The 14,713-nt window shown below is 40.4% G+C and overlaps 2 protein-coding genes across 3 annotated transcripts in view; both read left to right on the top strand.

Moving 5' to 3' along the window:
* Positions 1 to 207: 207 nt before the first annotated feature.
* lgals3b (lectin, galactoside binding soluble 3b) lies at positions 208 to 5,901 on the top strand. Its single transcript, XM_064927811.1, has 6 exons — positions 208 to 280; positions 1,772 to 1,839; positions 1,973 to 2,314; positions 2,513 to 2,601; positions 3,482 to 3,650; positions 3,919 to 5,901. The coding sequence occupies exons 2-6, from the start codon at positions 1,834 to 1,836 to the stop codon at positions 4,075 to 4,077; spliced, it is 765 nt and encodes a 254-aa protein (XP_064783883.1). The 5' UTR covers positions 208 to 280; positions 1,772 to 1,833; the 3' UTR covers positions 4,078 to 5,901.
* A 406-nt stretch (positions 5,902 to 6,307) lies between these two features.
* fbxo34 (F-box protein 34) overlaps positions 6,308 to 14,713 on the top strand; it is a 50,134-nt gene continuing 41,728 nt past the window's right edge. Inside the window, exon 1 of one of the 2 annotated variants that reach the window (XM_064927804.1) lies at positions 6,308 to 6,574. The gene's annotated coding sequence lies outside the window, so the exon portion shown is untranslated. Of the gene's footprint in view, positions 6,575 to 7,588; positions 7,645 to 14,713 lie in introns of those variants that run through there. The other variant, XM_064927805.1, reaches the window with a different exon arrangement.

Raw genomic sequence — 14,713 nt, 5'->3', positions numbered from 1 at the left:
TATTTTCTATACAGCAATAAAAATAAAGAAATACAACATTACATTTTTTTGCACAGAACTTGTGGGGCCTCATAAAATCACCCACGGTCCAAATATGGCGCGTGGGCCGCCATTTGGGGAACCCTGCATTAGGGTGTGATCTCCCATATAGGGATTAGGGAAATAAAGGCATGGCCTTGGGGGAAAACCTGTATAAATACGCCCTGACACGCAGCCTCTCCAATGCTAGTATATGTCTGCCATATGAAGGGAGCAGCGCGGTGACATCAAAGCACAACAGGTATGTCTAGGAATTCAGTGTTCATATGTCAGTTCCTTGTACTCTAGCATGGAGATATTCATCAGCATTGATATACTGATTTCTCCTGAGGACTGAGTTTGGAAAACACTGTTTAGAGTGGTAGGTACGGGACCAAAATGGCTGAGAAATTTAGCCTCATGGTTCAATGTTGATGTGGCACTTGACCCACTATGCTATTTTCTTTGCACATATGTCATAATGCTGAGTCTACCTTTTTTAATCAGTGGCAATGCGAAATGGTATAACAAATGGTGGTTAAATAGGTTTTAACAGACACTTGCCGTTCATGTGTTGTGATCCCTAACTTTCCATGAGGCACTGAACATTCCACTAAACTCTTAGCATTTCTGATTGAATGATTGTTAATCTGTCAACATCCTGTTGCTCTGTTTCATGTGCATGTTTTTCTATTGCAGTTCTTGTCTTCACACTGTTTTCAGTCTGATTATGTTATGGTGACAGCCTGTTAGGACTCTAAGTAGAGTTGAGACTTCCCTTCTCTCATCCTCATCGTAATTGTTAGGCTACGCTGTACACGTAGAATCCAGAAAGTAGGCTAATCTTGAAATGTATATTGACATGAATACCTTGGCTGGTTTACTTTTGAAATTAATTGAATGTGTTATGGCTTTGTCTGCTGAAATAAACATGGCACCTCATTTCAAATAAAATTGTATTTGTCACATGTGCTGAATACAACTGGTGTAGACCTTACAGTGAAGCTTACTTACAAGCCTCACTGTAATGCAAATAGTCTGGGTAACCAGATTTCCAGACTCAAAGTAGGTCTGGTCTGACGTGTGGGGTGAGGATAGGATGGGTCTTGGGTTGCAAAATGCTGGTAACCTTCCTAAAAATCCATGGTTTGAGAAGTCTTGGTTGGTGACATCCCAGATGTCATGCTTATTGATATAATTCCAGGAGTCTTCCAACCAAGATTTCTGAAGTGGTGGGGAAAAAAGAGAAATTGGGGGAAGTTACTGGAATTTAGCAACCCTAGGTTATCCCCGTTTGATATGGTCTGACATGCTTGACACTCAAAATGGTGTGCCTGGCAGCTCCTGTACCCCATTCAAAAGCACAAATATTTTCTTGCCCATTTGTTTGTGTGCCATTCAGAGGGCAATTTTTTTTTTTTTTTAGAGTGAACCATCTTTAATATAGCAGATTGTGGCTTCTATCAATGCAATTGTCTGCATTTCCAAACCCCCATATTATTTTCATAGATGTATAATTCTTGTCTCATGACTTAAATCCTCATTTAGCCTGTCTCCTCCCCTTCATTTACACAGAAGTGACTATAACATGTGACATCAATAAGGATCATAGCTTTCACCTAGTCAGTTTATCAGATACAGTGTATCTGTCATAGCTATGTGAGAAGACTGGCATGGTTCCAAAGATTAAGTTGGGTGGTGGACAAAGTTTAAGGTTTCATGTAAACTAACATTTAAGTGTACTTTCTCTCAGGACCTGCGGTTGCAGTATTTGAAACATACAATTCACATTTCTCACCCTCTTTGTCAGATAAAATGAATGTAAGTAGTTTTCGTAATTCTGTCATTTGTTTAGTGGAGGAATATCCATGCATCTTAAATAAATCAGGGAGGCATCTTGAAACATTAAATGTGTGCACATCACAATCCTCTCATCCCCCTTGCTCCCCTGTAGCTGTCAGATGCTCTGGGTGGTGGACCGGGCTGTCCAGGCCAGAACAACCAGCAGGGTGGTGAGGGCGTATGGCCTGGTGGACAACCCAATCAACCAACATGGCCAGGACAGCCTGGTGTTCAACCGGCTTGGCCTGGTCAGCAGCAACCAGGCCAGCCCACCCCCATGTGGCCTGGACAACAACCAAACCCTTCCCAACCCTCGTGGCCGGGGCAACAATATGGAGGTGGAGTACAGCCCAGCCAGTCAACCTGGCCCGGACAACCAGGGGGAGGACCGCCCAGCCAGCCAACATGGCCAGGGCAGCCTAGCCAACCTACTGCTCCTCAAAATCATTCACTGGTAAAGAAAGATGTTTAATCCTGAAGATATTGGTTATGATGATTTTGAAAAACAAAGAACAGGGTTCTTATGGTTCATTATTGTTATGGCAGACAGCGATCAAGACCTCTACTCTGATATTTGTGTAAGCCTGTCTGAATGAAACGGCAGTTTTTATTGTTTATTTTTCTTAACGGAACCATTTTATTTCCCCAACAGAAAGTGCCATATGTTCAGAACCTGCCAAACGGATGCTATGACGAGATGGTCATCACCATTATCGGGACAATTAACCACAATGCCAAAATGTCAGTTTTCACATCAAAATATAGTTATAATTTAGGTGACTTGTGAACATCTCCATTGCAGTCATTTCCATATTATGATTCTGAATGTTACTACTATCTCAGTCATGTAGCCAATTATAGGTACTTGATTGGCATACCACCTTGACATGTTGCCTGCAAACCTCTTCTACTGTAGCCTGGGTACCAGTCTGTCGGTGTAATCATGTCATATCAAACATGTCTGGCATGACAAGGTGTTAAAATGATGGCACAAACCAATTTGGAACCAGGCTACGCTCAAGCTAGGGATCAAATACGGTTGATCTTTTTCTTTGTCAGAATGTGACTGCTGCATTTTCGTGACGTAAAAAGAGACTAATGGGAGGATTTGCATAGATGATCAAGGTTGGCAGACAGTAGCCTAATCCCAACAGAGCATCTTGACACATTATTTATAGTTCTCAACTGATTGCATTTTCAGTCATGTAATGACAGTGGGTGAGGTATGAACATATGATATGAATTCAGCGCCAGATAATACCTACCACAAATCACTAAAGTCAAGAGCACTAACTATGGCCACAGTCTCGGAGCCCATACATCACCATGGAAACATCTGAGTGCTGATGAGATGGCTTGCACAACATGCATTCCTCATAAAACATAATGCTGTTGTCTGACTTAGACAAATGCGTTTAACTAGTGTCTATCACAAAATCCTCGCTTCATGTTATTTGCCTGGTCACAGATCTGATTGAGCGCTAAACTCCGTTGGTCATTGTCTAGCCAAACTAAATTGTTTGACATTATAGCACAGACTGGCACATAAGCTACCATGCTCTTATTTGAATGTAAATGTCAGGATAATCTTGACTAATGTAATGTTACTATCTCCTTTTAGGTTCACATTGAACCTGACCAAAGGGAATGACATTGCCATGCACATTAACCCTCGCTTTGATGACCATGGCAAGAAAATTATTGTGAGGAACAGTCTGATTGGCAATAAATGGGGCAAAGAGGAGAGAGGACACAACCACTTCCCCTTCACTCAGGGCCAGCCCTTTGAGGTGAGGGATCTATATTCCTGTTCACTTCATGTCAACCAATCAGTTCTGAAACTATGATGGTCAGGGTCATTGAAAATGAGTTGTGCACTATATAGGGAATAGGGTGCCATTTTGGACAGAGTTGGACACCCCTATATTAATTCCATTTTTTTTTCAGTTGTCATTTTAGGTTTATTTATGAATGTTGTATGATTAGTATAGTGACATTAATTTCATATCAACAGTCTTTGGTTTTGCATAATGAGTTTGTGGTCCTGTGTTTTTCCAGATGAAAATCATGTGCACTAACAATGAGTTCAGGGTGGCAGTGAATAGCTCGCACCTCCTGGAGTTCAAACACCGCATCCGTGACCTCGGCTCAATCAAACACCTGGGTATCTACAATGACGTCACCCTCACGTCTGTGGAGATCAATGACTTTATCTAGCAGGTTTGGTTCCAGCCATAGAAATAGAATGACTAGCATGGCCTAGCCTCAAGTTATTTATGATTCCAAAGACTTCCCTTAATTGTCTATAAACAGAAAAGTACAGTAGCTTGACTCAAGCTTTAATTAAGCCACTAGGACTGTCACATTCTGTACTAGGCCGGTCTGTTCTGTTAAAATATATTTTGATAAGTGAAATTCGTACCACTTCATACTTTGGTCTTAAAGTAATTTGTGTAAGTTGGTAATGTATAGACTGTATGCAATAAATGTGGTGTTGGCAGATTTTTCTCCATGTAAAGACAATACATGAGTTGTCTTGAGTGATTGTATAATGCATCCCACTAGGTGGCAGAGTTGATATGTAAATGTTTGAGAACCACAAGAAGTCTAGTATTTGGATAGGCTGGGTAAAAACTAATTGTAGACTACCTGTACACAGTGGAACTTAAACACCTCGGCTATTACTTTACATTAGTCAATGACGCACTGTCAGTCAAATCCTTAACCCTGCAAACATGAGCAAGTTTCTAGACTTTGCTTGTTGGTCATGTAGGATTTCTATAGTTTCCCCATGAGTGGTGATTTATCTTCAGCACTTAATGTTTACTTGGAAGAAAGGATCTTTGAGGAATATTGTTGATGATCATCTCAAGTGACGCACTGACTTTACAGAAGGAGCATGTTGACTAAATCAACACTGCATCTTTTCACTAGCCACTAAACAAAATATGCTATTTACACCACTGACATTTCTGCTTTGAATTTATTTCAGTTCTCTATTTACAGACTACGGCGTGCTTCTGCTGGTGTCTATCACTAGTGTTTCTCATGTTTAGTGATGTTGTCACAATGTGGCATAACTTGCAAAACACTCCTGAAACTCTCACAATGGCTTTTAATTTGTGTTCAAACATTACAGCCCTTGCTGCCCTCCACCCCTTGTGCTGTTAAGATCTCATAAGACAAGACTGGCAAGATGCATTTATACATTGCCCTGCCACTGTTTCCGGCATGCCTGTGGCTCTTGTCCATAATCTACCAGCCAGACCACATCTAACTAGACCCCCCCCCAACAACTGACAGTGTCAAGTAGACAGGGGCAAATAGGTGTATTGACTGTGAAGGCAGTCATAGCAGCACTAACTGCAACTGAGTGGCTCATATCTCAAGGAGAGGGTGTGGCCAGTCTGATGTGGAGCAAATGTTTACAGTATGACGTGTACAATAATACACAGCTCCATGGTACCTTAAGTTGATGTACACTTGCGATACACACACACATTTTAAAAATGCTTCATTGACAAAGGTACTCGCAGGCACACTGATCTGTATGGCTAGGCTACACACAATGAAAATGGGTTACCCTCACAGGAAGCTAGTCTCGAGTTCAAAGCTTGTATGTCTTTTAAGATAAGATGGCACCTTGCCTCCGGTATATGATTCTATAATGAGTATAAAGATTGATCAAAGCTACTGGAGGGGAAACAAAACATTGACTGATCACATTCCTCTCTCCAGTAGGCTACCAGAGGAAGCTGGCACAAGTAATACATCCCAAATGGAACCCAGTTCCCTATATTAGTGCACTACTTTTGGACTTCAGAGTCCTATTGGCCCTTGTCAAAAGTAGTGCACTATAAAGAGACTAGGGTGCCATTAAGGGACACAACACCTTAGTATCCTGAAGTCAGGTCACTGATACATTTTTCATGATGGAAACTATGGACAGTCTCGATGGAAACTGAAAACAGATGATTTATTAAATTACTCTTATGCCCATGTGTAAACTGCTGTGAACTTCATAAAGGTTGGAACTTTAAATTGCTCTTGTCGTTTTTGCACCTGCTTTATGGAATGGCTTGATATGGATTTCAGAACCTATACTTTTGGCTCAACTAATCTATTTTAAAAGTCTAATTGTCGAATTTGTTTCCTCAATTGGGCCTAGGCCTATTCCCAAAATGTAAATGACCTATAAAAGTGATCAATATTTGTTCAACTTTTCATGAAAGATTACTGCATGTTCAATGGAAAGAAGTGTAGTAGGACGATCAACCAACGTGAGTTCGGGGTGCAACCAAAAAGTGCTGACTCACCATGTGTTTTCAATGGATAAGTATAATTGTGTCTGTAATTTGCTTATGCATAAAGTTTCGTATGTTCTGTGATCTTTTTGCGCGCGCATGATGGTTTTGCGGACGCGTTGAATAAGCAAGCCAAGCACGTCAGAACGCTGCGTGGACGTCCTCCACCAGTAGTTTTGTAGTAGTGACTGGCTAGCTATCCAGTAACTGTGATTAACGACGTTCGCACCAATACGGCCGAAAGGAGAACGATTTGACTAATTTATTTCATAGTTATTAAGACCGTATGGATACGGTTATAATTTCTTGTAAGGATTCTGCTGAACCGTGAAGACGGCGCTGCTTTGCCCCCCAAGTGCTCCTAGCAAGGGGATTGGAGACCTTTCATTTCCGAGTTTTCGCAGAAGCAGGTCAGCTTGAACCTTTGCTTTGGTACTCTAACTATGGCTAGAATAGGTAGCTAACTACATGGATTAATTAAAAAAATTCTAGCTAATATTGTTCAACTGAGTTGACACATTGCTGTGCCCGTCACTAGCTAAGATATCTCGTCAAGTTGCCTCGCTAAATTAGAATTTGTGTAGTTAACGTTAGCTAGCTATTAACAATGCTCACGTTCTTTACTTACTAGTCAAGGTTGGTGGCGTGGAAGACTGCTCTGCATTTCACTTTAGGTAATTGGTTAGCTAAATATTTGTCCACACAACGTTAACTAGCTAACGTTATGGACTTGTTTTTTACGGAATAGGCATTACCATTAGTTTCTCACCATGGAATAGGTAGTTAAGTGCAGCGCCCTTGATTCAAGGCTTGGCTGTGTTTCTGTACATTGGTGCAAAAGGCCTTTTTCAATTGGAGCAACCGTTATAAACGTTGACATCTCGTTTTGCTTAAATTTAACGAACTAATTTATAGCTATCATTAACTAGTTAGCTATATATCAATCGCCTTGGTAACTTCTGCCTTGTTTTGGCAATACGTTAGCAAGCTAACAGCTAGCTAGCTAACTACCGTTAGTACGTTTCGGCACAGGCAGCACAACAAGCTCAAACATGTATTAGCCAATTCGAACGATGGTAACACGTCGTTTTGTAAACATGAATGTGGGAATGTGTGAAAATATCTTAATTTGCTGTTGTGTCGCGGTGTTGCTAAATAGCCAAACAGCTAATTTCCTAAGTTATTAATTTATTGACATGGGTAATACTAATCAATGGGATAACATACAAATTCGCCTACCACGCTTGTATTGTATCATTATTTGCAAGTGTGTCATTTCGCAAACTTGTATCATGTGTGGAAAAATTGAACGGTAGCAAAGTTGTAACTTGACATTTGAAGACATTCAATGCGATTTGCAAACATGCAACTCGATTTGAGGATGAGTTTACCCTTTTCCAGTACTAACGTCACGCACAGATGCGGACGACGCTTGGCTGCAGTAAGATCGCCGTCTGCGCCCATTCAACACAGCCTAGATGTACGTTATTACTATTAAACAAAATCACTTTTTGGGGTTCTCATACGCTTACAATTATGTTTTGATTCTTGCTTTTAACAGTCGCTAAGATTATAGTTGGTTGTGATCTTTGCAAAATAACTTGTGGATGCAGCAATTGTTAGCTAGAATGCTAACGCGCATTGATATAGGCTGGAGCAAACGCTAGCCAAAGAGCCATTTTACTGGTAGTTTAAAAAAAAGTATAATGCATTTGATTTGCGATGATGAAACAAACATTATATTAAGCATGACATTCATACAAGCCTTGCAATCCAATTATAATCCAAAAGTAGTGTGAAATGCACTCAACCATTTTAGCGTTCTATAACTCCTTGTTATGCCACCAACTTCCGCGCATCGCAGTCCTGCGCAATGTTTGTAAAAATACAGAAAGAGGTCTATGCAACTCATTAATAACTAAACTTGCGAATCTTCTAAATAATACATGTTGCCCATGTCGTATATGCTTGCTCAGAGTTTTGACACGAATGAGAGGTCTAACAATTTTTTTTGTAGTTTGAAATTCACTGAGGGACCTTACAGATAATTGTTTGTGTGGGGTGCAGAGATGAGGTAGTCATTAAACTCATATTAAACACTATTGCACACAGTCCATGCAATTTATGTAAGGCGGTGTTTCTTTTTTACCCCTTAAACATAGAAGGCAAATAATTTATCCCAAACCAAATATAAGTGTTGATATTAGTTATTACTTCAACATTAGTGTGTTTGATCAATTTCTAATACATTTAACACTTTTTCTGGTAGCTGTCTAAGACCCCCTTTCTATGTGTTTGACCAGAAATCAAAGCCTTTGCTTATTTCACATTTTTAGCATAGGGAAATGGTAGAAAAACTTCACATGTTGGTGCTCATATGGGTCCTTTTACTTGGAAATGTCCATCTTTAATAGGAGTGAAGAACTTTTGATAACGGTTGTGCTTTAAAGTGCATCACTTCCCATTTAAACTGTGAGTCTTAAAATGACAATCTTTTGAAGAAGTAAACAGCTGCTTGTTGTGAAGTGCTAAAGGTTATGTTACACATGATTAGTCCTATACACTTGTTTGTCCTGCAAATACGCTTTTAGCACAAACTTTGTACTTAGGCCTGGACTGTGATTTAACAAGTCAATTGTCTGAGAGGTTTTAAAGGGTATGTTTTTGCCATGTGGGATGTTCAGTGTCACAGCAGTGTTTTGCTAATTTGGACAGAGTGTAGTTACAAGATTTTCCTACAGTGCAGTACTCAAAATGGGTTGGATAATAGAGTCCAATAAGCCAATTGGCAAAAAGCATTTTCTTGAACAAAGTCACGGTGAGTTCTTGTGACAGATTGTTGTTGTACAATGATGCTGAAATCTTCCTATTTCTACCTATTCTCATGCTACTGTCTGTGACTTGTAACTGTTTATGATTTAATTCTTCATTCTGTCGGTTGTGGTTTGGGATGAGGATGTAGGCTTAGTGCCTGATTATTGAGCGAGTTGTTCAGTGGTTAATTGTACAGCCAGAAAAGGCTTTGGCACTTCCAGGGAATTGAAGCAGATGTTTCAGGGTGGATGTTGTCTCCATCGATTTCAATATTGTACAGCAACTCCATAACCTCAACTACTGTAAAACATTCGGAAAAATACACAATAACAATCTTCAGCTTTGCGCAGTAGATCACCTGCTGGGTGTCGACCAACGGTGGCAATTCAACATGTAGAATAGTTGGGAAATTTAACAGAAAATGAGGGCAGCTGTTCTGTGGTCAGAGGTGATAGGACAGCCACCCACTGCTTTTAACCGTTCATCGGCAGTCTGTTTGGCCTTTTAGTCAGTCAACCCATCAGAAGAACCCATTAGCCTAACGGTCCAACATCAATCATCTCACATGTTAGGCCCAAATGTGTGCAAATGCGCAATGATTTATGCTTTAAATGGATGCTGACCTTAATGGTTTGGCCTTGTTTTTGTTCTTGCTCATTAAGTGCTTGCGGCCATGACTGAAGCCAAACGTGAGTTGTCTTGGTGGTGTGGTTTGATGTGAGTGTGTCTTTGCCATTCAATCACAACAAACCAAGGGCAGTACTGTTATGAGTAGTAACAGTGAGGTAAGCAAACCTAGCCTAGCTTTTGTAGAGAAGTTTAGGACTTCTTCTGTCCTGACTCACCATATCAAGATGGTAAATTTAATTCAGTTCAATGTGTTGGCTAAAGCCTGCGCTGACCTGTATTTAGCCAAGCTGACAGCAGCTAGCTAGTATAGCTTGTGCATAGCCGTAGCCGGCTAGCCTAACTAGAGGATTTCTTTGAAATCCCAGTTATGCCAAAATTGCAAGAACCAGTGTCTGAAATGTTAACATTTTACCGTCGAAACAGTAACAACTGCAAGTTGAATGCCCTGTCTTCAGTCAGCTGTCCTACAAAGCAATATTCTATAGCTAACTGGCTAGGTTATGTCTCCTATTAGATATTTTCCAGGTAATAAATCCGAGAACTACTGAGCTCCCTACAGATGTAGGCTACATGTGGACATTGCACAAACATCGCCCAGTTTGAGTGTCAATGTGCTTATTGTCAAACAATCAATGGGTGTGTTTGTTACATACAAAGCATTTTCTGCTGTAATTATCACATTGATGTGCTTATAAACGCCTACGACTTTACCTAGCAAATCAAAATAAGTTGTGTAGAGTACAACTTCAGCTGTCTAACCAGAACTATTATGGCATTATACATCTAAGGCTTTGGCTGTCAAACCAGTAACCAGACAATGACACTTGTAGCTCTCTGGGTAAAGTTGTCTTCAATTCTCCATTGGGTGTGCATGAAGTCCCTTCCATCTATTACAGGTTAAGGACCGGTGCAGTCAGTTGTCAGGAGGGGTGGAGTGCATGACACTCCTGGATATGACAGCATCTTGCTTCAACTCAGGAGTCCAGCAGGCAGTCCAATAACTACATGCAGATGTGAGATGCAAGAAGATTGCACTCTTTTCATACTGTAGGCTATACTGACCAATTCAAAGCTTCCTCCAGGAGAAAATTGTCCAATTGCTGAACTTACAGTGCTGTGAAAAAATAATTGCTCCCTTTCAGATTTTTTTTTTTTTGCATTTCTTTTTGACACTGAATGTTATCAGATTTCCAGCCAAAAACGAATATTAGATAAAGGGCACCTGAGTGAACAAATAACACATTTGGATACTTTAATTTAACTCTTTACACTCATACCCTTATACGGGCTGAAAATGGCAGAGTTGGACATTAACAAGTGCCTAAATTGAAACGCAGTGGCTCTACAGTAACATGCTGTACATGATGTCAGAGCTCAAATTCTCTGGTTCACAGCGCAGTATTGGTTTTGACTGACTGACTTCTGAACTTGAGCACCGCAAGCGACAAGAAGTTGCCCCCATCCTTCCCGATAATTGGGCAACTTTGCAAATGTTTAGTCTGAGTGACGGAAAGGCTGTAAATAAAGATGACTCAATGTATTTTGAAAGATGGAGACATTGAGGATTATATTAAATACCGCTTTGTCATACAAGCAAGCCAAACAACCGTGAGTCCAAATGTGCACTTCACATTTCAATATCATAAAACTCCTGTAATATACAGTGTCAACGTTTATTAGGTCTGTCCCTGACAACAACAAAAAAAATCTGAGTCAACCGAGAGTGATCTGTTCTTTCGCCTAAATATTTATTTGACATATACACTCTGTTTTAAGAAAATCACCTATATGCACTGAGCTTGTCTGCCGCTTTAAGTGCACCGTATTATAAAATAATTAAGACAAAATGACTAGAGGGAGTCCGACCAAAGTTCATTTGATCGGGGTCAGACTTGCTGCGCTGTTAAAAAAAAATGGAGAGAAAAGACAGCGAGTGACTGTGTGACTAGCACCTGTTGTCTCTCTCCTCTCTGCTGCAGCGACCACCACAGAACATCAAGTGTTTTTGTTTTGTGCAATCCATGTTGCTGAAACTGCAGAATAATTACAGCCATTTCTGGCTTAAGTTCTGTTACTGAAATCCTTTATTTGTTTAGGAAAAACATGCCCTATTCTCTCACCTGACATATAGCCTATGATAATGGCATCAATAAATTGGTTATAACAAACTCCAACACCGTAACACGTGACAGCATAACGGGGGAATGTTTACTAGTTGCTCCGGAGGTAAAGGGGAAGTCAGATGTCTGGAAGAAATTTGACTTAGTTGGGAAAACGCACCTTTTTTTTGTGAAGCATTTATTACAGCAAAGACTAAAAACAGTCGCATGCAGTTTCTGACATGGAACGTTTATTTTTTTGTTTAGGCAAATTATTCAAGGCTCCCTTTGTTTTATTTTAGAACTGAAATGCTTGATTGCATTTCAAATCATGAATGACTCGTAAACTGTCTGATGACATGAACAAATGAATGATCGATTGGTACATATAGGCTTAAGTTGCGTATTAAGACCGCTTAACAGGATGTACATTTACATTTACATTTAAGTCATTTAGCAGACGCTCTTATCCAGAGCGACTTACAAATTGGTGAATTCACCTTCTGACATCCAGTGGAACAGCCACTTTACAATAGTGCATCTAAATCATTAAGGGGGGGGGGGGGGTGATATGTACTTTTAGGCCTACAGTTCGATTGTGGTTATACAAGGCTGCTGTACTAAGCCTACTAATTATATGTATTATTATGATCATATTTGTAATATCAAGGAGGGTAGGAGTAAGAGCTATGTTCGTATTGTGACAAACGGGTGCTGCTAGATAACTATTTTTCTCTCCATTTGGAACAGTGTAAACAACACTAAATAAATTGTAAGTAATACCAGGGAGGCTGTTCTAATGGAAAACAAGTGTAAAGCCTTTATAACAGCATGACAAAGATTAAAAGGGATTGGTCAGTTGTCCAACTGAAATGTGTCTTCCGCATTTAACCCAACCCCTCTGAATCAGAGAGGTGCTGGGGGGGTTGCCTTAATCGACATCCACATCTTCGGCACCCGTGGAACAGTGGGTTAACTGCCTTGCTCAGGGGCAGAATGACAAAACAGCCGAAATTGTGAAATTGCTTTATCCAACAGGTTGTGGTTGACTGTTTAACATGGAAAGAGCAGGTGTTATTAATGTTTTGTATACTCTGTGTATGTGGATGATTTATAAAGTCAGGTACGTTTAACACTTAGGCTATTGATTATAGACCTAATTAAGTTGTTTTCCTCTCCACTTTTCTTAAACAGTTAAGGCAAGGACTGTTGTCTTGTCTCCTCACACCGCTCCTGCCTCCACCGCATTGTCCTCAACACCAATGTGGTAGCTAACTTTGCCGCAATTCAACAGTGCACGGTTTCAGAACCGCGGATAGCGAACGCTATCCAACGCCGATGCGAATTTGTTATAAAATAATATTGGTATTTGTGTTGCACCATTGTTCTTAGATAATATAACCATATACAATTTCAGTAGCATGTTCTGGAGTGATGGACTGTGCCATCTACACGGCCTCCCCAATGGATTAGTCCGCTCGGACAAGTACGAATCAGATTGTTTTGTGTACCATGAAAACAAAAATTCTAATATGCGACTGGCTAAAGACATTTCGGTCAACCAACAGCATATCGACCAGCATATCGACCAAACAATCAGTCAACTAAATGGGGTCAGCCCTTACTTTTATGATCACTGTGTTGTCATATCCTGGGTTGTTCTGAGCAGAATGAGCCTATGCTTGTCGTATTGGGAAGAAATTTGGCGGGGAACACGCTTTTGCGTGCCCTCGGGACTCAATTCTATGCGCACCAAAATTACCATCTGCTTCTCTGAATTGCCTTGTGAAAGCCTAAACACTAAGATAGTTTTTTGTAACTTAGCTAGCCATGTTGGCAATAGAATACGCTTTGAAATGATACCCACCTGACCAGATTGTGATTTATAATAGACCATTTTTGGAATGCATAAAGGCAGGGATGCAGGGCTGTGCCCCACCAAAAAAACATACGTCTGCTTGCTCTAGTTCTTCAACAGCACAGCTAGGAGAGCTCAAAATAGCATCTTATAATTGAAGGCTCTTTGAGTCTTAAAAGTGCATTGAAATTACATAGGATCTGTGCACACTTTGGAGAGGTGTGGGGCCACTTAGAGACACCAGTTAGACCTCTCACTCAAACCCTTGTCTTATGCTGCACTTATCCCAAATAACCATGAATATTCATATGTTGCTGAACGTATCCAGAGTATTTTAAGATTTCTTTATCAAATGTGGCGTAAATGTAAAATGCACATGAAATCAACAGTGTAATGTTTGCATTCAGTCTTGTCAGATTAACGGTTTTGTCCTCACCTTTAGTATTATAATTGTCCAGTCTCCAAACTGTAACCTTGTAGTTGCTACCATGGTAATGCATATGCATTTCATACTACTTCTCGAAGAAACATTTCTATTTATCCCTATTCATATAGGTCAATTCTCACGAGTGTGAAGGGTTAATTAATTTCACCTTTAGCTGCATTGACTGCAACCAGACGCTTCCTGTAGTTGTTGCTCAGCCTCTCACATCGCTGTGGTGGAATCTTGGCCCACTTTTCCATGTAGAACTACTTTAACTCAGTGACATTTGTGGGCTTTTAAGCATAAACTGCTCGTTTCAGGCCACAACATCTCAATGGGGTTCATGCCTGGACTTTGACTAGGCCATTTCAAAACTTTTAAATATTTTGCTTTTCAGCCATTCTGATGTAGACTTTCTTGTGTTTTGGATCATTGTCTTGCTGCATGACCCAGATGCGTTTCAGCTCAATAGCGGATGGCCTGATTTCTCTCCTTTTAGAATTCTCTTGATACAGAGAAGAATTCATGGTGTCTTTAGTGGTGACCAGGTGTCCAGATCATGAGGCAGCAAAGCATCCCCAAACCATCACACTACCACTGTGCTTGAACATTGGTGAGGTTCTGATGCTGAAATGCAGTGTTTGGTTTTCGCCAGACGTAACTGGACCCATGTTTGCCTAAAAGCACCTGGATGATCTTTAAGACTCCAGGGAAGAATGTTCTA

Source organism: Oncorhynchus masou, chromosome 21, assembly GCF_036934945.1.
Source record: "Oncorhynchus masou masou isolate Uvic2021 chromosome 21, UVic_Omas_1.1, whole genome shotgun sequence".
NCBI lineage: Eukaryota > Metazoa > Chordata > Actinopteri > Salmoniformes > Salmonidae > Oncorhynchus > Oncorhynchus masou.
Note: the sequence above shows the minus strand (reverse complement) of the source record. Positions and strands in the feature narration are given on the sequence as shown.